This window comes from Temnothorax curvispinosus, unplaced genomic scaffold, assembly GCF_003070985.1.
Source record: "Temnothorax curvispinosus isolate PA1 unplaced genomic scaffold, ASM307098v1 QBEX01013847.1, whole genome shotgun sequence".
NCBI classification, from domain to species: domain Eukaryota; kingdom Metazoa; phylum Arthropoda; class Insecta; order Hymenoptera; family Formicidae; genus Temnothorax; species Temnothorax curvispinosus.
The window spans coordinates 59,579-83,595 of NW_020223627.1; the positions used below are offsets into that span (position 1 = coordinate 59,579).

Here is a 24,017-nt window from a genome sequence, read left to right on the forward strand (position 1 = left end):
CTTTTTTGTTTGACAGAATCTTTGCGACATATTAAACGTATGGAGGAAGGTCAAAATTCATGCGAGAAACACATGCCACTTTTATTAATCGTTCAACACTTTTATTATTGGCAGAATACTTTTTCTCTTTCTCTCTGTACATGATATATGATGTTGTAATGTCACTCAACGATGATCATTACGAACATATGTTCAATGAGGCTTGAGATACATCGCATTCTCTCGATACGTGTCGCAGGCAGCAACGGCAGTCGTACGAAAGATCGGAGAATTTCGTAAATTTCACATTTTTCGGGAAGATAACCAGGCCGATTTCGATCGATGCGACGTGTCATTAATTTTCGTAATTTAAAGCATGACGTTTCGACGGAGAGATATATTGCTCCAGCTTGAAAACAGCGACCTATAACTAAAGAAACTGTTACGTAACAATCTATTATACGCGATACTTTACAATATTATATTAATGTAATAACTGTGTCGCTACTTTCAAGATACGGCAGCTATTTTTTTTAGTATTAACTGTAGATTGACATTTCCTATTCTATAACTTTTACTTTCTTTTTTTTTTTGCAATAGAATTTTATCCGATCATTCGGCAACTACGGTAATTTTTCTTTCGCTCGGAGAAGATCGCGAAATTAATGTTCGAGCGATTCCCGCTAATTGATCGCGATGACTGTTCTATGTACAGTTTTTAATGCAATACATAATTGCGGAATATTTATATTTTTATTGCGATACACGATCGTCGTAGTTACCCCGAAAATATAACAAACCGCGCAGTTGTCGCGCAACGACGATGTTTCCAATCGCTTACAACCGATTGTTATTTGCGACATATATCAAAGAAGTACGAGGCGAATCGTCTCAACAACAAGAACTCCACGTTTCTTCCGATTGTCTGGGCTGTCCCGGACGAGAGATCGAATAAAAGTCAATCTCGAAACGACGAAGGAGACGAAAAAGAGCTCTTCTTGGAAGTAAATCTCTCACTATCGGATTTACATATGAAATCAGTTGCGAAAGCGCGCAAATAAACATATCCGTCGTTGTAGAATGATTAGGAAACATAAAAAAACAGCATCGATGCACCTATAAGGATATTTCAATCGCGATCTTATTCTATTACTGTGTCTTTCCTATACGCAAGGATCTGTCTAAGAAAGATAAAATCTGAATAAAATTCTTTCCACGATAAAATATAAACTGTAAGCGATACGGTTAGTTTTTTTTCCCCGATTAACGCAACCGACTTTTCATGCAAATCTGATAACAAAAAGTTTATCTTGTTCTAATTATTCTATAACAGGGAAGAAGGGAGTCGCGGACAATCGCAGGACGATCCGTTTGATGTCAGGTGGAAAGATTGTAAATTAACGAAGATCACACACGCGTGATTTCAGTGTTAATTATGTCGCAGAAGAATTAACACACTGGCGAACCGTGATTTATATTAATTTATAAATCTGTCACAATTGCCAGAATTAAAATCGTTTCTTCTATATCCACGTTATGATTTCTCCCTTTCTTCCCTATCTTTATTCACCCTCGTTTCCAATCTTATCGGTACCATCACGTCCGTCACGGTTGTTGCCACATTTGCGCTCTAATAATAATTATTAGCGGTATTATTTGTAACAACGGGTCGGTAATGTACGGTACTAACAATAACTATAATAATAATAGTAATAGTAAGTGATGATAATGATATCCCAGTAAGCGCAAACTGTCCGCAGTGTGTGGGAGCAAATTGATAGCAAATTCGATCAGAAATCGCTGGCAAATTGGCATCACCCGCGTTTGCGTTAAGCTCGTATTTTGCCGACTAATGTCCATTTCAATCAATGCGGATTAACTTTGATCTCGATTTAACTTACTTTTTATTTTTTTTTTCTAATGCTTAGAACTAGAAGAAGATAAAAGATAAATTAAACCAAGAAGAAAAGTTAATCTATGGAAAAGTTAATACATTGGTAGAAATGGACATAAACCTGCTGACATAATTCGACCGCAAGAAACCAAGCGGAATCTGTCGAACGCAGATTTTCTGCTTCAATTCCGTCTACATCAAGCTGTGCAGAAAACGTGTTAACATCCACTTGATTTCGACCATCAATCTTCCGTCGTATTTTATTGACAAATATCGCTATAATTCTGCCAACGAGCATTGTATACGCCAGATGCTGTATCGAATTTATATAAATCTTTTTGCCGACAAAATTTGTAACAGAGAACTTCGCAAAATCTGTTCTTAACAGACTTGGCTGACTGGGGGTAGTTAATAGCGACCATATCGATGGCGATAACGGCGACGACAGGTGGTAACAGCAGCATTAGAAATGATCACTTTGCAGGGCTGCTAGAGTGACATAATTTATATTGATCAAGCGCACCTACTTCGTCTAATTTCTCTCCCTCTCTTTCTTTTGTCAATAAACCATCTACTTTGTCATTATATGTTATTGCTCGTTCGTTACATTTGCCGGCACGTTGCTGCATGTTGCCATCATTATTACTATTATTATTAGCATCAGTATTATAGAGGATGTTCGATTATTGCAGTTTAGGCGCATACACATGGCAGTTACTATATAACGCTTTCTTAAAAATATCATGATTCTGAGTTATGAAAAGAAATGGCTTTCGACGGATTTTCCTGGTAAAAAAAATTCAATATTTTTAGCAATTTTTTTATACTTTATTTTGTGAAAATTTATTTAAAAAATATCAAATTTTTTCAGATTTTATAAACTTTCTTTGAAAATTATAAAACGAGAAGTCTTAGAATATGTCAGAATTCACGTAATTCATGTTGTAGAAGATTGCAGACTTTCCAAATAATATTCTAATTCGTATAAAAAAACCTGAGAAATTTTTTAACAAGTTATAAATTTTATATAGAAGTCCTGAAAAATATTGTATGAGAAATTCTAAGAAAAATTTTCACCATTATCTCGACTTAATGATACTTAACATAAATTTCCCAAAATCGTGAGAAAAACGTAACACCTCGTTGAATTTCGGCAACGAAGTAGAGCTTCAGTTTCCGACCTGGACCGCCGTTCACCACGACGCGCTTATGACCGAACATCCTGTATTTACCGAACACCTCTCCTTTCTGTCAGCCACAAGGCAAAATGAGCAATAACGAAATATTGAGGGCCGGTTTTTTTTCCAATGTCGGTTTCAACTGATCCCTGGGTCTATTATATTAGCGGCGAAACATGCACGCGTTCTAAAACGAGACAGAGAAGACTTTGGTTGGTAAATTATCGGACACTCGAAGGTGCAACAACCGACCCTAATTGAGCTATCGAGTTTAGCGTTACGCTCAATTAATTATTGCACAGACAGACGCGCAAACATGCCAAGCATTCGAAGAAACGCATACCGAACGGCGATTATTGTACGCTCAGGTGACTCAGGCTTAAACTACATTTATTGCAAGGTTCCGCGAAACACGGAATAATCGTGGACGCGACGGCGGACCTTCGATTCTTACAGCATCTAAATTGCGAGGTCTCTCCCGGCATATCGTCGATATATTATACCTATCCCCGTTCTTTACACAGCTCGTCTTATACGTAGAATCGTTTAAAGAAGCGGTACGTCGTATCCGTTCAGATTACGTTCAGTTTAGTTCGGAAAACTCGATATGATGTGATGATCGATTGAATAGAGACATCAAGTGAATCGGAGAGAGCTCCAGATGAACGTAACAATTTTCCAATAAATTAGCGATCATGATCTCTCGATAAAACAATTGTTTGTCGACGACGTTAAACTTTTACATCATCGTGATTTCTTGCTTCCTACTAAATTTAAAATAATCATTAATTTTGTCATTTGAATAAATTATAATATCTAGTTATGCAATCTGTATGTAAATTATTATTATGATGATGTATAGTTAAATTGTAATTCTGAGTATAAATTGATAATAATTTAATCGGACGTTTCACAAACGTTTTATGTAAACAGAAAAAACTATGTTATATTACGATTGAATTACGATGCGCGATAAATAATACTGAAGTAGACCGATTGGATCCGACGTGGATGCGTCTCGTGTTATATATCCCGTTCCGTTTCGCGAACGCTATGTGTGTCGTTGCACCTCTAGAAATAAGCATTTGCCCGTCGATCTCGCGTGCAATTCCATTTAGGCTTCCGACAACAAAATATATTTATTTATGTTACTTTTTACTTCGCGTGCGTATACGTACGTCGTAATTAATGCATACACACATACCGGGCAGGCACAGTCTCATGCACAGACACGCAAATCAGTGTTCAGCGGGTAGCAGGCGCGGGGTGCGAAAATGTGTTATCGCGATGCCGCTACTTTGCATTTTACTTGTTACCGTGTGAGACTCTCTTTTTTTTTGTTTTTTTTACTAATCATAAATTCTCTCGTGAGATATCTGCTTCCCCTGCTGCGCCTTTCTCACCCTCGATATTCACGCTCGTCGCGCGCGATAAGATATTCGGCTCGTTCCCGTTTACGAAAGTAGGTGAATCGACAGGAATCGATGGGAATGCGTTCTGCAGAGATTCACGATTTCCTCAATCTTCTTCTCGCGAGAGAACTGCGAGGACCTCGCAATTCGCATTTAAGAGATCGCATTAACGTTGCTGGAGAATTAATTTTTTAATGTACACGTTGAGAAGATAATTTGAACACGTTTAGAACAATGAGAGAGGGATCAGTAAATTGGTTGCAGAAAGAATTCTTAATCGATTCCTCTTAATCTACCTGTGCAAAAAATATCCTCTGTCTGACAGCCGATTTGAACCCGAATGAAAATTGCGCGACGAGCGCGATACACCGGCGCGGCGTAACACGAGAGGTGATCGATTTTAAAATCTTTTTTTCTTTCTTTTACGCAGAGGCCGTCGTATCGTTTTTGCGTTTTCTCTCATTTTTTTCCCTTTTTTTTCGCAGAGATATGTATACTACTGAAGTGTCGCCCTCGCGCATCTGGCAGTTATCACCGTTACGCTACGTTAATTAATCTGGCTATGTTACGGACCGTTCGCAGTCAAAGACACCGTCGGGGAGGGGAAGGGAGTCGATCTAAAATCTCTTCGTTAATAATGGAAATTTGTAACTATCTATACGAGAAGATCGCGAAGCGTGCGTCGTCTTTCATCCCTCGTCGCGTCATCAAGGCCTTCGTGCGGGATACAAACGCGCGAGAAATCCGGAGGGAGTCCTCGAAACTCACGTCGCGAAACCAATACAATCTCGAGTCGGATTCGTTGTACAATATCGGATATCCGGCTACTTCGGGACAAGAAGAGGGGAAAAAATTCGATCGCTCGGGGTGCGAGGTTTTTTTTTCGTTAGCAACGTGGAGATGATCGACGCGTCTCGATCATTGTCCGGCGCGGTTTAATTAGGCCGAAAGCCGGTAATTACGATACTGAAAGTCGGAACATCCTTTTCCCTCGGCCTTTCGCGATCTTCTCTTTGTGATCGGGGAAATCCATAGAGGGAAATTGACGCTAACGATCGACAGGGAAGGTCGGTTATTGCGAGTCCTGGGATACGAACGGTCCGTGGCGGCGCGACGACGGGCCGGAAGGGAAAAGGGATAGAGTCTCAGGAATCCTCGGGGTGCGACTCGAACGAGACTAGGCAGAATTAGGTCGTCGAGAGGGAGATACGGAGCGGCGCGGTCGGGCACGATAGGAGCAGGCTCGGTGTCGCCAGCACGGCAGTCAGGAGGGACGCCAGTGGCAGTAGGGACGGCGTGCGGAGACTCTCGACGGAGTTACACAGATCACCGGTGCACGAGCAGTATAGCGCGCGCACATCGTGGGTGCCGCTCCTCATAAGGCACTCGCCGTTGTCCTTCTCGTCCGTGATGTAGCCGCAGCTGCGGACGACCCTCACCTTGCCGTACACTGCAACAGTAACGGGGATCAGTATCGACCTGAACCCTTTACTAGTCTACTTGAACCCCCTCGCCACTATGTTTATTTCTACATTATGCAAATTAATTTTAATCTTGATTCAACTTACGTTTCATCTTCTTCTAGTTCTAAAAGTCAGAGAGAGATAAAAAAAAATTAAACCAAGATTAAAATTAATCTGCATTGATAGAAATGGACATTAGGGATTTATAATTGTTTAGAGATGTAAGATAAACTTAGATTAAACTTTAAATCTAAGATAGACTTTAAACGTGCGGTCGCTTATGTTTTAAATTTGTTCTTTGCCGCTCAATGACAGATGAATTCTTTAGATTTAGAGTCGACTAATTCCGAATGAAAAAGCTCATGTATAAATAATTGATAATTTCCGTTCAATTGCATTAATAAATTGTTGGAGTTATATTTATAGTTATAACATTAAAGTGATATTATTGCAACGCTTTTACGTATTATCTATAAAACGTAATGTGAGCGTAGGATGTCACAAGTTTGTGAGAGGAAAACGCGTCAAACTTGTTGATATTATTGCAACCGATATAAATGGCATTTAATTAAATAACGAATCGAATTTTTTAAAACATACGGGCGAATCGTTACGGTTGCGAGCTGCTATTCGGAAAATTAATAATTCCAAATTCATTAAATGTGGAATTAAATTAAATGGAGGACTAATAAGCGTGGACTACTTTGACAAATATAAAACTTTCGAAGCTTAACTTATCAAATGTATGTGAAACAAGCGAGGTTTCACCTTTTTGACTGATTTTTCGGCAAAGAGTAGGCTCTAAGTGGCTGAGATGCTCCAGACGAGGCTGAAAGCTGCAGTTCACAGTCCCCAAACTGTACGAATCGAACGGGTCGCCACATCTGGGGTCGTACTCGCTGTTGCATTGATAACATATTATCGCTTCACCTGAAATCAAAAGAAAAAAAAATCAATCACCACTTGCATTTGCCTCGGATTCGAATTAAGATCGAGTAAAATCGTCTCCCCTAAATCCCTAAAGGTATCTGTGATACTTTAACTGTGATACTGCAACGCGACTTAAACGGAGGCGACTCGATCTTGCGCGTTTATATGAAAGATCGCGGTGTGAGGATTAACGGTCCAGCTAAAATCTTCTCCCTCCCTTTGTGTTTTATGAATATTTTAAGGGGTCGTATTTCAGAGAGCAGAGATCTCGCCGACGAAATCAACGAACGTCAGCCGCGATGAGGATCAAATCTGGGGGGGAGGGAAAGGTCTGGTTCACGTCTCGCCCTTCTATGACGTAACATTGGCACGCGCGTCCCGGTGCGCATCCCATGCACGGCTATAGCGGGAACCAGCCAGGCTGATACGGCGCCAGCTGATATCGAACAGCGGGGCAAGACGCACGCGAAGACCTCTACCACTCAGCTGTCCCTCGCGGATCGATACGAAGAATCCGAATTCTTGCAACCGGATATGGAATCAGGCGATTGGGAACAAATATATAAGTAACGAATTCATACCATGCACTTCATCACCGCCGCTATATTAACAATGAACGACGTGAACTTCACTATCAATTCGCTTCGCACACGACCTTCGCTCGAGCTATCCTCTCTTCTTCTTTATGCATCTCTTTTCTATTTTACTATATTACTGTGCTATTTCCGTGTTATATCTTTTTTTAGATCAACGCATTCTAAAACAAAGTAGGATATTATTATGTGTTGCTATTTAACTTCCTTCCTGTTATTTCAACAAATCTTTGTACTCTGGATAATACATAAAAATTTATGTAAAAGTTTTCTTATGTTCTAAATATTCTTATAAAAAAAATCGAACGCGTGCATGTCGAAAAGTTTCATTATACGGTGAATAAAACTGATACTTAAATATATGAAAGCAGTATCTCGTCAAACTTAGAAGAAAACCAAATTTCATTGAAACCAAATTCACAATTGGATTATTCTACACTACGGATTTCATCGACAACAGATAATTTGAATGAATCTATATGGTTTATTTCGTTTGCATTATGCAATTGCATTTGCTCGCGAAATAAGGACAAATTCGGAATGGTCATTATTTGACAAAAGTTTATTCGTCGTTAACGAAACTGGACATACGTCACTTATGCATGCATTTTCTTACAAAATATAGAAACGCGCGCGCGAAATAATGAGATAAATATGAATATCAATGAAGATATTGAATAGATAAATAAGTAAAAGTCTGCTAATTAAAACTTCGCCATTATTTTCTCGAAATAAACAAATTAGCTTTTCATCAGAAATAATAAAACAAACGTTTCAACTTTCTGGATCTAAGTTCTCTTTGATAATGCTGTATGATTAGAGAAATAGAAAGATATTTTTAAAAGACAAGAGAAAGGATATAAAGGAAAATAGAGTAAAAATAGGGAAAAAAGGAATAATGCCATCGTGATAAGAAAAGCGAGATAAACAAAAACTGTATCGAGAGTACACGGGGCAAAGCAGAGGGGCGTGAGGGGGCGGTAAGTGAGAGGAAAGGGGTCGGAGGAGGAGAAAGTGGGTCGCTCGATAGCCCTCGCGACGATCTGGCTGTCGTAGGCGCGCTACCCTAAATTTCAACAAATTGTCGGATATAGCGCATTCATCGGATTCATCCGCGATATCTCGAGTAGTGCGCGGATTGCCGATGCCATCGTTAATTTCGTATCGGCAATTACTTCGATCGCTGCGCGCGTTAACTCTCGCGCTGAGCGCGCGTTAACGATCGACTCTCTAACTCGGTGTGCGAAAACGTGCAATGGTCTATCATCTGGGCCTCTAGGATCCGTCACAGCGCGATCGCTGCAGAAATCCGGAAGCGACGAAATCCCGCGTCGAGACAGTTACGTCGTCCTGATCGAGTTACGTCATTTTCGTCCGAATACTTTCACCTTTCACCTTTGCGCCGCTGAAAGTTACGTCTACCGCAAGCAGACGATCGTCCCGACGCAGGAAGATAACGACATCGCGTCTCCGATCGTGCTCTGTCAGACGCGGAGGGAAACGAATATCTATATTGTGGTCGTTTCCCCGATTCGACTTTTCCGCCGTCGAAGCGTCGCCGGATGTGTATCGACAAACGTCGACGGAGGAAAAAGTTTGCCCGATTCATCGGCGACGCGAATTTAATGCGAAACCAGGCCGCGTCTGGCGAGAACTTAATTCTGGAAAAAAAAGAAGACCGTTTGATTCTTAATTAAACGAACAATCGCACGCTATAAATAATGCAATAAATTAGAACAAATATATACAAATTTTTCGGAGATGCTTAGCGCAAGATATGCAACGTGTCGTTTTGTCGTAATAATTTTTCACAATTCTGCACAAATGCAATTTTATAAAGTTCCATATATTCCTAAAATAATCTGTTTTCAATAAAATTGTAGATACACGATCAAATAAGATTTAACGAGATTATTTTATAATCTCGCTAAAGCCGCGACAAACAGACAATTTCTTTTCTTAATTTGTCTTTGAGCGATATTGATTGAGATGATCATTCCATGAATACCCATGGGTAAATTCGACATTCCCGACAAGCGGAGTTATCGCGATATTTTTCTAGCACGGTGTTAATAGGATTCGATTTGACAATCGCGTACGCTCATCTTCGCGGCCCGAAGAACCACAAGTGCTACCGTTGTAGGAATTCGCCGACCATTATTCTTGCTAACGATATAATACCCGCGTATGACCGCCAACAATGCTATATATCGCTGTCTTCTTGCGAAATCCGTGGAAAGATACGAAAAAGGGCTGACTGAAGGAGGAAACGAGTTATTTCCTTCCAATCCATCCTGAAAAATAGATGAATTAAAAGGGCTTGAGAGACATTTCTCTAAAATTGAACGAAAGAAGAGAAAGTGTCTCGAAGTATCTAAATTTTAAGGGGTTTATCGATGATGTAGGAGATTCTTTTCTTGATTCCCGATTGCTTCTTGTAAACGTTAAAATAAACGGATGTAAAAAGCTATAAAAAGAAATTGAAACCAATCTCAAATTTCGAACATTAAAAATTTAGAACGTCGCGATAAGTTCATTTTAAATGACCTAATTTTTTATCCGTGGCACTAGCAGTGTATCTCAATGTACCCGAGAAGAGTATATACTGTCACAACTCGAAAAATTTTAATTTTGAATTAAGTACGTAAAAAGTATGCATAAAATGTTATCTACGTGCTATAATAGCGTCGCAAATCTAAATCCGTTGCAAGCGACGGAAGTGTTGTTATTTTTTTAATCTAATCTAAACCGGTTATGTTGCAGTTTCCTGAGCGAATAATATATCACAAGTTTACTGATAAATAAATCACAATATAAGTTCATTATAATAAAATATCGTAAATAATTTTGCGTTAATTATATCACAATGAAAAAAAAATTGAATTAAATTTGTTTTTTCTCTTCTAAAAATTGAATTTTTGAATTGTAACAGTATTGTTCTCGGGGTTCGCGTATAAAGATATATTCTGTAATTTCATTCATGAGAAATTGTGTCTGCAAGTTGCAACAACTAGATCTGTCTGCACAGTCATAAATAAATAATATAAAATATAACGCTTGCTTGCTCGAGACACACGTAACAACATTTAAATAAAATATCGCAAATACAAATCGTTACGTGGATAACGCGCGTCGCAAAGAGAATTTCTCTAAAATATTAGTAAAAAGACAGAGAAATCCTACGAGTTTTACAAGATTTGAATTTCAAGATTAGAAGATTAGAATTTAGAAAATTGCGGAACTTCTTAAACCGTATGTAACACGTTTTTACTTTCACGCGCATACATTCCTAGAATATTGAACAAATGTACAAAATCTCGAGATGCTGTTTCTCGGACGATATGAAACTTAAGGGGGAAAAAAAAGATGATTTAACGTCGCATCGAGATTAACTTGGATCACGAAGGATTAAACATCATCTAAACTTTCGTGTGCTTATCTGGGCTTTTACAACCACCCCGACGAGACGTCTCCGTCTGGGCGGCTCATTTACGGCGGTAACTTTCCCTGCCATCGCCTCTGCATTGCGCCCGTGATGTATACGACTCCTTTCCTCACTCCTTTCCCGAATAAAGTGCACGAGGTCGTATTATCGATCGTTCCTACGCTTTCGGACGAGGCAATGTTCAAAAGTGGCAATTGAGTCCGATTTATATCAAGTAAGTATGTTGAATTAAGTTCGTGCGAGAAGGACGAACTTAACGGGGGCTTCTACTTGCCTCTCGCTCAATTTTCCCACTGAAAGTCCCAAAGTGCTTGTCGAAATCCTGTGTACATTCCCCTGGGAAACATTAAACTTCTCTCTGTACGTTTGTCGAACAATCTCCTGTATTTTCCCGGGAAGTACCGCATTGATGGAAACTAACGCGAGTTAGACGATGTAGAACCGTCGGCGTCGTAAGGACGTCAGTCTATCATATATGTATAAGCGGTTTTAAACTGCCTTTCAAACTTCTTTCAGCGCTATTCCGGAAAGTGAAATCCAATTTCTGCGAAAATTCAATAATTAAATTTCTGTGAACGAGATGACTACAAGAGAGACGACCTATCTTTAAAAGAACGCGTTTAAAACACTTATTTATTTTACGCACTATTGAAGTTCGACTGCTAATGCAATTATAATAGCTATTAAAGTATCGACTGCTAATGCAATTATAATAGCTTTCAAATATAAAATATTTCTTATAATAGTTATCAATATTTTGTAAAACGAAGTAAAAGCATGTAAAAATATCAAATGCATTTCTCAAAGTGGAGTTTCTGTCTCTCGATGTTCTCGTTTGTTCTTTTCCCAGTCCCAAATGAGAATTATCACTCGTGTCATTTTATCATCAACACCTACATCAATACCTCATATTTATCGTAAAGAATCGGGCGTGCAAAATAATAAAAATAGGAAGGATCGCTCTCGCAACCGCGCGAGAAATTTCGGTCTTTCGATTGTCGCGGGATCGAGGCCCGCGCCGCTTCAATCGAGCGTGTTCCGCGAACGGGTGATCGATCGCTGTTCCCGGGAGAGCCTCTGTTTCCGCGAACGAAACCGCCGGACGATTGCCGAGTTTCGATCGGCACTCACCGCGATCGAAAGTGGCCGCCAGGACGACGAAGACGAGGCCGATGATCGGCGCGGCTCGGTACGCGATCATGATCGTCGCGGTCGCCGGACCATGTGCTCGTGGCTCGTGCCCGGGGGGTGTCTAATCGCGTCGCACGATAGGTGCTCCCGTCGCCGTCGCCGTCGTCGCCGTCGCCGGGGAAAGGATTGGACAGCGTGCGAGTGTACGCGTTCGCCTCTCGCCGTCGTCGTCGTCGTCGTCGTCGTCGTCGTCGTCGCCGTCGTTGCCGCCGTCGCCGCCTCCCGCGTCAAGCGGCCGGGATGAGAGCGCGGACACTTCCGTTCCCTTCAGGGACGGTGATCCGGGTCGCGCGCCGCGTTCGCCACCTCACCCGGACGCATAGCAACCGACTGACGCGCGTTACGCGACCGAGTCACCGAGTTTCCCTCGGCACTCTATATCCTCACGCTATGCGGCAGATCCACCCCCTCCTCGAACTCCCCCGCGATGCGCTCGCCGCCGTACCGTGCCGCGCCGATGCATTCGTCGATGGTGCACGCGCCGTTTTCCTTTCCTCGTCACCTTCCAAACGACCTCACGTTGCCACTCGGGGGTGCTCGGGGGTGCGCACCCCCGAGCGTGCGATCACTCGGGCGATCCTCCTCTCCGCAACGACGTTATTAAAAATGCTATGGATTCGCCACGATACATTTTTGTTCAACCCCTTGAAGTCTCGTGTTGAAATAGATTCGTGATACAGTTAAAGACACAATAAGAATTAATTCGGAACATCTAAAAAATATTGTATTAGTAAAATTATAAAATCCATAAATTTTTTGTAATTAATTAAGCAGTGTAGAGAATTAGTAGAAATATTTTTAAAGAGAACACGGCGCCTCAGGTTTAAATAAAGTTAAAAAAATATATCCTATTTAAAAAATATTATCCTGTGCGTGTTCTTTCACGGCTTTTCATTTTACTTAGTTTTTTATACATACATACATATATACATACACACATACCTGCATCCTTTACAACGTGCTACGATATCTCGCGGCAGTTTCCGCTTAGAACTATCGGCTTCTCGGTACTTTGCTGTTTGCCACGTTCGCACACGTACTGTCCTAATTTCCTCGATTTATATTCCTGTCAACAAAATATCATAATATAATTTTATATCACAATATTAATTTAAAGATCATAATAATTTAAAAAATAATATAATTTTTATTTAAAAATATTATATTATTTTTTATAAAAAAAATTATAAACTTTGTAGAAGATAGAAGAAAAAAACAACTTGCTGTATTACGTTTCAGGCTCATACACTCATTTTGTTAGAGAAAACAAAATATAACGTCCTGCCAACTAATTCTGATAATTTTAAAATTATAGATTATACGTGCAAATTTTGTAGATATACTACGTTTACGCGAGCGTTATTTCTGTAAGTAACTTACGACATAATTTATTCTAAATGAAATGTTGTAGTAAGCTTACGATAATTTACTCCGCATAAACGGGGGTTTTAGCAGCGACCCTTTGTTTACGCGGCGTGAATTATCGGTCACATGAGGTAATTCCTCTATTACCTTTTATTACATATTGTACAAAAAATACGAGCGTTACGTTATAATTGAGAAAATCATCGCGCGAGAAGAAAGATATGTAAGGCCAATTCCTTTTAGTGACACAATAAGTCGACACAAGTGTCGTTTTGTCTTTGTTATTCATTGAATGCCAAGAAGGATGGAACGATGTTTGTGTTGACTTGTGTCACTAAAAGAAATTGGCCGTAGTAATCAGCGAACGTGATGAGAAAATGTTTTATTTGGGAACTCGAACCAAAGAGGGTTGGAGGCTAGGCTAACAATAACCTGTCTCGTTAAAAAATGTTAAAAAACCACAAAAAACCTAAAAGCCGAACTTCAGACCATGGTTTGACCTCGAGTTGCAGCATTCATCTCGATTCTCGACTATCTTCCTTCTTCTTCTTGTATTAGATAAATTAGACTATCTTCGTATCTTCCATTTAAAATCTCAAGTAGTTCGGACACGAACCGTAGCAAAGACACGAACCACGAACCATTACCGAGCGTGAAGCCTGTATCACACTACGGGTTGGGATTGGTCGTGTTCAGCAGACCAAGCTAGAGACCAAGCCGCTCAGTAGCAGTCGAACGTGATTGGCTCTTACTTTTAGAACCAACCAATCAACGCGGAGTGTTGATAAGACGAACTCAACAGTTGTGTCTGCTGAACGCGGCCAATGGCAGACACAACTGTTGAGCGTTGAGTGTCGTCTTATCAACACTCCGCGTTGATTGGTTGGTTCTAAAAGTAAGAGCCAATCACGTTCGACTGCTACTCAGCAGCTTGGTCTGCTGAACGCGGCCAATGAGATGCCCGTGATCCGCGCGCTCTCCCCTTGATTTCGCGCGCGCGCGCGCGCGCGTCGGCCATCGGCACTGTTGGCAGCAGTGTCGACGATTGACAGAAGGGGCGTAGGAGGAAGGAGGGGAGGAATTTGGCCAACAAACGGAGAACCTGTTGTTCGCGAACGAGTGTGGTCAGGGAATGTAGGCACGCCGTGAACGTGAATGCCATCATGAACGCCAAAAGAAATCCGCAGCATGTGTCAGATTCGTACAACGGAGGTAATCCCGCCGCGATCCACGCTTCGCTTTCGCGTAATATTTGTCGAGTCGCGCGAGCAGACGCGCGCGCGTATGCTGATCCGGGGAAAAACGCGCGTATACGCGACACGACCGTAGATAGTAAACTGAAAAACCGTCTGCTGGGCGTCCTTATGGCGTCTGCTATTGCACGAAAACAACTTTTGCTCGGCATATATGGAAGTGTTCCAGCGATGTTGCTTCATTTAAGAATGGATCAACATCATCCGACGCGGATTGCACGGATTTTAATTTTTTTTTTCTTTTTTTTCTTAAATAATTAAAATGTATATTTTTCAGGCGTGATCTTTACTAGTTTAACTTTAATTACTGAGGTCATGGAGAAACTTCATGTTGACAGTAGCGTGTTTTATAGAATAGAACATTTATGCACTTCTCGTTACGTATCTCTCCCTTTTACGTCTCCATCTCTACCAATGTGATTAACTTTAATCTCGGTTTTACATACTTTTTATCATTTTCTTGTTCTAAAAACGAAAAGAAGATGAGAAGTTAAACCGAGATTGAAATTAATCTGTATTGATAGAAATGGACATGTAACGATACAAAATATACGCATATGTGAAACAAAATCTGTCGACACAGAAATTATTGTAATTCCAGTATTTGTCTTTCGTTAAAGCTCCATAACACGATTTATAAAAGATTTCTAACACTACGTCTTGAAAGAATTGATTTTTTCTTCAGAGAATTTAATTTTTTTCCAGTTGAAAATATATATTTAGTATTACAGGATTAAATATATAAATATAATTGAGAATAATTGTAAAAACTTTTACAGATACTATAGGAAGAGACAGTCCGTCAGCATTGTTGGAGGTACTCGCAGAGGTTGCTTCGCAAACATTGCACTCCGAGAAGAAACATATTAACTCAATGCTGACGCTGCAATACAAGCCGAAAACAGCGAGTGTGAAACGGAAAGAGTCATGCTTTACTGTACCTCAGCTCGCGTCCATGTCGGTTTCACATCTCGTTAAGCAATTTGCCGTTTTTACAAGCGACGAGCTCAAAAGACAATATTCCTACACCTGCGCGTTAGTGCCTGGTTGCCATCAGACGTATACCAGTTTTGCTAGCGAGGAAAAGGCTAGGGTGTGCATTAAAAATCACCTGGAGGAGCATTTAGAACACCTGAAAGCAGATAAAGAGACTTGTACGTACTAGTAAGCTAATGTTAAGAGAAATCTTCGATGATACTTTTTATGATTATTTAATTTTATTAAATTCTAAATTTATGAAAATGACATGTAAATGCTAATCCTGGGAAAGTTTAGTACTGTTAAAAGAATTTGTTTTATATTACAGATGATACATTTACAGCGAAAAGTATAAACCATAAGAATTTGAGGACTAATCTGCAAAGTAAGAAAAGTCGGATACAACAGATAAAGAAACCTCAAGAAACGTTAAATAAGGAGAACAAAGATGTGATATTGGAAAAACCCAATTATTTACGTAAAATACACTTGAACGATATTAACATTAAAGAGAACGAGAAGCAGAAATGTTTTCAGAGATCGGAAAAGGAGGGAGCGCACGATACTGAATTAAAGAATTCTGAGCAAATAGATATTAAGGTTCTCGGCGATCATAGTTATTCTGAACGATTGGATGACGAGTTGCCTAATAGGAGAGAAACGTCTCATGATGTCCCTGATAATACAACGGGAGAAGAAAATGTTAGTGAACAATCTACTAATTACCTAAATGCTTAACATATTATACAATCTAAAACAGTACATAATTGTGAAAAATATACATTGCATTTGTTATACGTACTATATTTTACAAATATGTATTTCTTTCCAGATTGTGTTTATGGTCGTTGGTACCGATAGTGTACACATGAAAGAGTACTCTCACGTTCATCAGAAATTAGCTGAAAGTTCTCAAGATTCTAATATTGTTTATTCACCAGGTATGTTCCTAACTTAGTTTATAATTTATAGAATAAAATACAACACTGTCTTATAATTGATGTTATAGAGACGAATACTATTATGCTAAAATATAATTGTATAACACATGTAAATTTCTATATATTTATGCATATATATTATGAACAGATAAAACTGAAGTCAGCACGGAATCAAATGTAGAGGTATCTACGACTACCAAGCCTAAAGGAAAAGCAAAGTTTATTGGCACGAGCAAGGAAGAGAGGGAAATGGCACTAGCATATATAGAACGTATTAAAAAGAAGGGTAATCCTACAGGAAACAATCTTCAATGTCGCATCTGCGACCCACCTCGTAGTTTCACAGCGCCTACAACTTTAGTCTCCCATTATCGGAGTCACGCTGGAATAAAGCCGTATGAGTGTTTGATGTGCAAAGCAGTTTTTACAAGAAGGCACAGCTTGAAGTACCATATGTTGATTCATGAAAATCAAACGCGCTTTACGTGCAAAGATTGTGGAAAGAAGTTCAGGCATCCGTCTCACTTTAGAGAGCATCAACGTAGGCACACTGGAGAAGCGCCGTTCGGATGTGATGACTGTGGGCAACGGTTAGTAAAATTATTGTTTAGAAGTATATTTAGACAGTATATTTATGAATTATGTAGATAGTAATATATTTTATACAGACGTTTACATTTTATTTTCATAAATAAGTTCAAGCCAAATAAGATTTTCAAATTTAATTAATTTAATTTCAACTTAAAAAATGCTCCATTTTTCTAATTCTACCTCCAGAAAAAGAGACAAAGAATCGATTGATATCGATAGTTTCGACTATATAACATTAATATTTTGTCTTTTGTGTTAGGTTCAAAACCAGGAACACTTACAAACGTCATTTAAAAACACGACACAATAAAATTCTCACCACACTTGGTGAAGTCTTGCATCCACCGGAAGAAGACGTTAAAAAAGTTCGGACTAATCGAAAAAGAAAGGATTGCACCGTAGAAGTTGCGATGAGTGTCGATGACATCACGTCCGATGCAATTGTAAAGTTTACAAACCATGACGAAACTCAAGTTATTACAAATACAGTAAAGGAGTATGTTCTGAAAGAGGATATCGATAGTAACAGAAATTGGGAGACGAACAATATAATACAGATTGATAAATTTGGGAGTTTTGAGATTTGTTCGGAATCTCAATTGAATAAGACTGATGGTATAGAGACTGAAATAGCTGTAGATTGTAAATATCCCGATAGGGAGAACAGTAATGTCAATGTCGAATGTATTAACGGTATAGGAGATGGCCTGCTGCAATTAAAAGATCCTTTTTACGATAACTTAAGAGTAACTAATAATGAGGAAAATCATGTTGTCTATCAGCATAATATCGAAGATCAGGATAAGATTTACGAGTGTAGTAATGAAACGAGAAATGAATGCGAAGTGAATGGTAGAAACGAGACACAGAATGAAGAAAAAGAAGATGTAATGGAGATAAACGCAGATTTTCCAGAAGAACAAGACGAAAGCAATTTACAAGTGTGGGATAAATCTACGCATGATTATCAGAAGGAAATATGCAACAATAATACACAAGAAAGAAACACAACATGCAAACATTTAAGAACAGAGCAAACAGAAGCTGCAAGTTCCAATAAAAATGATCAAAAATATGATGTACACGTCATTACGCAGAACGATGTCACGAGTGAAAAATCTACAAAATCTGATAATTTCGATATTGAAAATAAAGAGTATCCAGGAAATAACATCTGTGCGCAGATTATATACGCAAATATTAATATCTCGCAGTCATTGAATGAAGATAGCGAAGAGAGTATTCCAGAAAATCAAAATATATTGCAAGAAAATGAATGTATAACTCAGTCTGTTGCGACAGATGTGGTAGAAATATTAAATGTTTCTCCGAAAGATTCTGTCGAGGCGAATCAGGAAACCGATCAACAACAAAATAATCAGTATTTATACGTCCGTTCCGAAGAGTTAAGTAAATTAATCGCTCAGAATAAATACGTAACCATACCGCTACATCAGATCAAGTTGTGTCGCGAACATGGATTGCAAGCGAAGGTGGACAACCAGAAATCGATATATATCATAAATGAGGATATACGAACAATTATAAAGCAATCTGACAAACAAAATACGATTTTAGTTTTATCTAGCGATAGTTTCAAGAGTAGCATTTTTCAAATTGACAAGAATAGTATTATTGTCAAAGCTCTGAAGAGATAGATCGATGCAAAGTAATAATATTTGTATAATAAGATATGTAAAGTTTAACGTTGATTACATTCAAAATATATTTTGTAACATAGCAATGCGCTCTAATAGACACAATCGATTGATTGAAGTACATATGCAATAATCGTTGTAACACATATAATAATCTTAAAAGGAAAGAAATAACACAGCATAATGCTACACGTTTTTTGCTTGTATAAATATTTAGAAAGCAAAACCAAATAGATGTAATCGTGTTTCTCATTTTTATTACGAGATATAATTAACTACGATATAATTAACTTAAGAAAAAGAAGTGACGGACTAATGAAAATATCCTTGTCGATTTGACGTTACAGTTTAAGAGATTATTTTTATATCTAAGTTTTTAAAATATTATTATAATATTAGAATAATCTTATAATAATGTTATTATGAAATGTGTGAACAATCATAATAATGTTATTATGAACTGTGGTTATGAGCTTGTATTGCTTGCAATAATTACCTGCATTTATTAAATTTCCAAGTTTAATAATCAAATTGATATTCAAAATTAAATTTTACAATCTTCAATTTCGTTCTTGACATGTACGGAAAATAAATTTATGCAGTTTATTTGTAGTTTCACATCTATTACTTTTATTAGATGTGGTCCTACTAACTTATATTTATTTAGCAATCATAAAAAAATATGAAAATATGGTAAAGTGCCAAATGTAAGAAAGTATGTTTCAGCTATATAATCTTGATTTAGTTTCATATAAAATTTTCCACTTTTTTAAGATTGTGGAGGGTCGTAAATGTACTGCTATATAATTTATTTTTATAACAATTTTATTGAAGCTTTTTATCTCTGCTGTCTTTAAAATTATTATTTTAGAAGAGATATTTTTTTTTATATAGTGCATTAAGTAATAATAACACATTTAACATTTTGTGAAGCAATTATACTTTATACTATCTAAATGAGCAAATTATAGGCGTTTATAAGTTTACGTGCAATTTAAAAACAAAGTTCAGTTGTCTATGTTAAATAGATTTTTCTATTTGCAAACTGTGTAATGTGCACTGTAACGCACTTTGAATATCGCAGCTTCTCGCATTTTTTTTTACAACGGTTTTGGCCAGTAAATCTTTTTTCTAAAAAAAAAAAAAATGTATCTTTCAAGATATTTTTCGCAGTAAATTATTAAGCTACAAATATTCGAGAATCCACACATTAAATATCAATAACTATGTGTCTACACATTAAGTGCAGATAACTCGCAAACCACATTTTCCATCTGATTTACAAATTTCCAAATTTTTAAATAACGCAAAAATAAATTATTTTATCTGTATAAAGTTTATGTCCAGGAAGTTCCGATTTGATTGCAGTCTAATTAGGAACTCTCTTCTTTAGTGGCATCTTTAACTAATCAATCTAAGAGTCTGTTACAGTCTTCCTTGGTGATATAAAATATCTTCTAAAATCGCCAAATCGAACTTTAGTTCACCTTCAGCTATGCCACAGCTAAATATTCTTACCCTAATAAGTTTTTCTAAAAAAGAACTAACGTTTTAATCTGCAGATTTTATTCGATAAGATACAAGAAGATGTGCACTGCTCACCTGAAATAGACCTGCAAGTCTGAGAGTCTTCGACTCTCGTGCCAAAGTTTGTTGAACAAACTTGTGAAAAATCTGATACTTTTAAAAAGTTTCTGCAGATTTAGGCACAGCCATTACAACTAAACTCTAAGTAGTCGTCCAGAAAACTTGGGCGATAGTTTTCTCTCTCTCAGGCCTACTCCTTACACTCGGTTCTGTAATCACAAAATAACATTTGGAATTGTTGTACAGCATAATGTTCACGTATACTAGTTTGTCTATCGTTATATATATATATATATATATATAACTAGACAAAGTTCCCAAAAACAAAACTAACCGAATATCCTTTACTTAGCTGGAGTAAATTCAAACTCGGAACTTTCTCGATATAAATAGTACAAGTGATCGATTCGAATAATTTCACAACATTTCTTATGCAGGTATAATAAAGATCATAAATATACCAATATGAGATTAATGTGTATATAGAATGCGGTAGTATAACTGAAATAATTGCTCGTGTAAAGAAAGAAAATCGAAACTATAGAACAAGTCTCTACGAAGCTACGCTTTAGGAGAAAATCGATTATTAAGCCTGTTGCAGTCTGTATAGTCTCTTACAATTACATTATATTACACGCCATCCTGTACTATCGTTTTCACAATTTCTCACAGTCTCAATAATTCGCAGATCCACTTCTTTAACAAACATATCAGTAATAATAACAAATAATGCATTTATATACTATAATAACCAGATAATTTTTAATACCATGTATAAGGTAATGAATATGACGAATAAAATAACAATAGTCAAGATACTAATTAACAAGATAGATCATATTATACTATACAACTTATGTCTAAAAACAATATTATTACAAAGGGTGCCTTTTTGATAAAGTAGAAATAAGACTTACTCAGATTACAAAAGTACGGTAGCTAATAACATAGCTAATAAACATTAAATATTTACGAATTACGATATTCGTAATGATAGAGGATAAAAAAAAAAACAAATAATCTTTATGTAATCTTCTATAAAATTATTTGCATTAATAATAACCAGTCTGATGATTGCATATAACATTGTAGAAATTTAGACGAAGGCGAAAGGCTTATGTGATGCAAATTTACTCAAGAACGTTCTCGCAGAAGTTTTACGTTGTACAATTTTCGCGGCTCGCTCATGATTATACATATACACAATAACAGCGTGCTTTGAAACCGTGAGCCTAATTCGCGCCGCAACTTATCGGCTATGTAAAGAACAATAATTTTGCTTACTAGAATAATGTATTTTTCTACGTATATTTTGTACTTACGAATAAATTTCTAAAAATATTCTGCGTGGATCATTTCCGATTACCCGCTAAGTTTACGATAGTTTTTAAGTCAAAATCAAGGGAGTTGGCGTGTAAGTGGCGTTAAAGTTTCCTACGGATGCGAATATCCTTCATGAATACGAGAGGGTCAACGAGTGAGTTAATTTGTTTATATTGTTTTGTGGAAATTTCAAATCAATGACAAGTTATATGTCTCAGGTAGTAAACTGACGTTATTTTGGCATTAAAATGATGAATATAATGTCAGTTTGCAGCTCGGGGTGTTATAATTTTTCATTATTTTACATAAAAGTATAACAATATTACATTCCCTTTATAATTATCACTCATGCGCTACTAGTATGTTTTACAATTAGCACACGATACTCGTGAAACACCTGTCCTTTCGATTGAGATGTCGACTCAGATTATTGATATTATTTTGGAATTCGTTGGCTTTCTCTTGTGAAATCTTTCAGAACTTTCCGGCCCGGAACTGAAAAATCGGGACACGCAAAGAGAGCTCGAAAACAGTTGCAACGAGTGGAAGAATAAGAGCGAATCAGACCAAGTCCTCTTTGTTAGCTCATCTCTAATTAGGTTCTTATCTACTCCTTCTAAATAAAATTACCGATTCAAATTATATTCGAGAACCCTGAGAAAAAATTTCCCAGAAATTTTCATATTATTAATCAGATGTTCTATGAAAAATTTTATAAGACTTTCTCAGAACTTGTTATACGCGTTGGGACGTCTTACATAAAAAGTCAAACAAAATAATAATGAAATATTTCAGATTTCTCGGCAGCACATATTTGTAGAAATCTGAATATATATAAATATGAGAAAATTCACGCAATTTATCAGAATTTTTCATAGATACAGAAATATTCCAAAAATCCTCATCCAATTATTTCTGAAGGTGTATCTCAAAAGTTTTACATAACACAAGTATTTTTCATAAATATAAAATATGAGAAATTCTTAGAAAATTTCTGAGAAAATATGAGAAATTGTTTCACTCTAAAGAAGATCACTCAGAAATTCTTTTCTACGTGGAAAAGACGTATCTCAATTGACCAAAATTATTTCCAAGCCACGATACGCCTCGTTTACGATTTCACTCGACATCTCCGTTGAACCGAGGCCGACCTGGGGGAAGGATCCAAAATATTTACGCTAATTTACGGGCATCTCCTGATTCGTCGTCGCAAATGCCAAAACATTCACGACGACGGTTCGTGCCCGGCGATGACAACAAACGCGCGCGCGACCGGCAAACAACCGCGCCGTCGGCCGTCCTGTTGCTCTCGTTGGAGAACGCGCGGTCGGCGCCGGTCTTGTTGGGGAACAAGGTCGCGGGTAAAATGGCGAGCGGCGGGCCCCGCTCGGGTCAGGATAAAATGGGACGTACGTGTCGCGCACCGGACGATCGCCGCGGCAACGGGCGGCGGGAGGCAACGGGCGCGATTCCGCTCTCGGCGTGTTTACTGTTACAGGACGACGTCAGTATACCTGTATACCACAATACTGTGCCTGTACTATACCTGTATCTGCTATCTGCCTCGCCAGTATCGCGAGCGGCGAGGACTCGATTGCAACAGGTGTGCCGACTGGCCGGTGGCAATCTTGCCGTCGCTCTCCCGAGACGAAAGCGGGGGACGGAGGTCGCGGCGACGCTCTCTCAGTACGGATTTCGCGCGAGAAGAATACACGCGCCGGGCCCCGGGGTCGCGCTCTCGGTCTCCAAACAAAAAACGGAGCGCAACGGGCGAGACCAACTGTTCGCGGTACCTCTCGGGACGGCGAGTCCGCTGTGCATCCCATTATCCGCGAATCGTCGAGGTCGACGAGGTCCTCGCGCTTTCAGCGACGTACGCGATACCGAGTGCGCGTACAGCGGCGGCTCTCGGCCGGAGAAGGTGTTTGAGGCTCTACGAACGCGACGGCATCTGTTACTCCGGGAGTTAAAGAGTCAAAGCTAACAATAAGAGGAGTTTCATCGCACCTGGAGGTAGCGGCCGCGCTCGTTGGTGCGCGACACCGGAACTTGCTTCGCAGCGGTCGCAGAGCGGCCCCGCTCCTGCCGGGTGGGACGGGGAGGGAACGAGCGTCGTCGGCCGCGCGTGTACCATGCGCGCGAGAAGATTGGAGAAGATACCCCGTCATTCCGGAGTATACCCCGAAAACGAGTCGACGCGTCGTACCCGCGCGCGGCGACACGCGCCGTCGGCGTA

General features: G+C 38.7%; 3 protein-coding genes across 3 annotated transcripts; 1 reads left to right on the forward strand and 2 right to left on the reverse strand.

Annotated features, from left to right (window-relative positions):
- Positions 1-76: 76 nt before the first annotated feature.
- Positions 77-12,464, reverse strand: LOC112464067. Its single transcript, XM_025030858.1, has 3 exons — positions 12,026-12,464; positions 6,695-6,856; positions 77-5,913 (listed from the first exon to the last, which is right to left on the reverse strand). The coding sequence occupies exons 1-3, from the start codon at positions 12,093-12,095 to the stop codon at positions 5,651-5,653; spliced, it is 495 nt and encodes a 164-aa protein (XP_024886626.1). The 5' UTR covers positions 12,096-12,464; the 3' UTR covers positions 77-5,650.
- Positions 12,465-14,528: 2,064 nt separating this feature from the next.
- Positions 14,529-19,731, forward strand: LOC112464051. The gene is made up of 6 exons (XM_025030827.1): positions 14,529-14,662; positions 15,483-15,857; positions 16,010-16,383; positions 16,514-16,622; positions 16,771-17,212; positions 17,473-19,731. The coding sequence occupies exons 1-6, from the start codon at positions 14,614-14,616 to the stop codon at positions 18,869-18,871; spliced, it is 2,748 nt and encodes a 915-aa protein (XP_024886595.1). The 5' UTR covers positions 14,529-14,613; the 3' UTR covers positions 18,872-19,731.
- An 851-nt stretch (positions 19,732-20,582) lies between these two features.
- LOC112464053 lies at positions 20,583-23,783 on the reverse strand. Its single transcript, XM_025030830.1, has 2 exons — positions 23,328-23,783; positions 20,583-20,667 (listed from the first exon to the last, which is right to left on the reverse strand). The coding sequence occupies exons 1-2, from the start codon at positions 23,605-23,607 to the stop codon at positions 20,600-20,602; spliced, it is 348 nt and encodes a 115-aa protein (XP_024886598.1). The 5' UTR covers positions 23,608-23,783; the 3' UTR covers positions 20,583-20,599.
- Between the last annotated feature and the right edge of the window lie 234 nt (positions 23,784-24,017).

Excerpts from the sequence above, each read along its gene's own strand:
- LOC112464067 (XM_025030858.1), bottom strand. The coding sequence starts at position 12,095 with ATGATCGCGTACCGAGCCGCGCCGATCATCGGCCTCGTCTTCGTCGTC. Across the intron at positions 6,857-12,025 it reads GGCGGCCACTTTCGATCGCG|GTGAAGCGATAATATGTTAT; the intron begins GTGAGTGCCGAT and ends TTTTGATTTCAG. Across the intron at positions 5,914-6,694 it reads CCGAAAAATCAGTCAAAAAG|TGTACGGCAAGGTGAGGGTC; the intron begins GTGAAACCTCGC and ends TTACTGTTGCAG.
- LOC112464051 (XM_025030827.1), top strand. The coding sequence starts at position 14,614 with ATGAACGCCAAAAGAAATCCGCAGCATGTGTCAGATTCGTACAACGGA. Across the intron at positions 14,663-15,482 it reads GTCAGATTCGTACAACGGAG|ATACTATAGGAAGAGACAGT; the intron begins GTAATCCCGCCG and ends AAACTTTTACAG. Across the intron at positions 15,858-16,009 it reads GAAAGCAGATAAAGAGACTT|ATGATACATTTACAGCGAAA; the intron begins GTACGTACTAGT and ends TTTATATTACAG.
- LOC112464053 (XM_025030830.1), bottom strand. The coding sequence starts at position 23,607 with ATGGGATGCACAGCGGACTCGCCGTCCCGAGAGGTACCGCGAACAGTT. Across the intron at positions 20,668-23,327 it reads GAGGCAGATAGCAGATACAG|AACCGAGTGTAAGGAGTAGG; the intron begins GTATAGTACAGG and ends TTGTGATTACAG.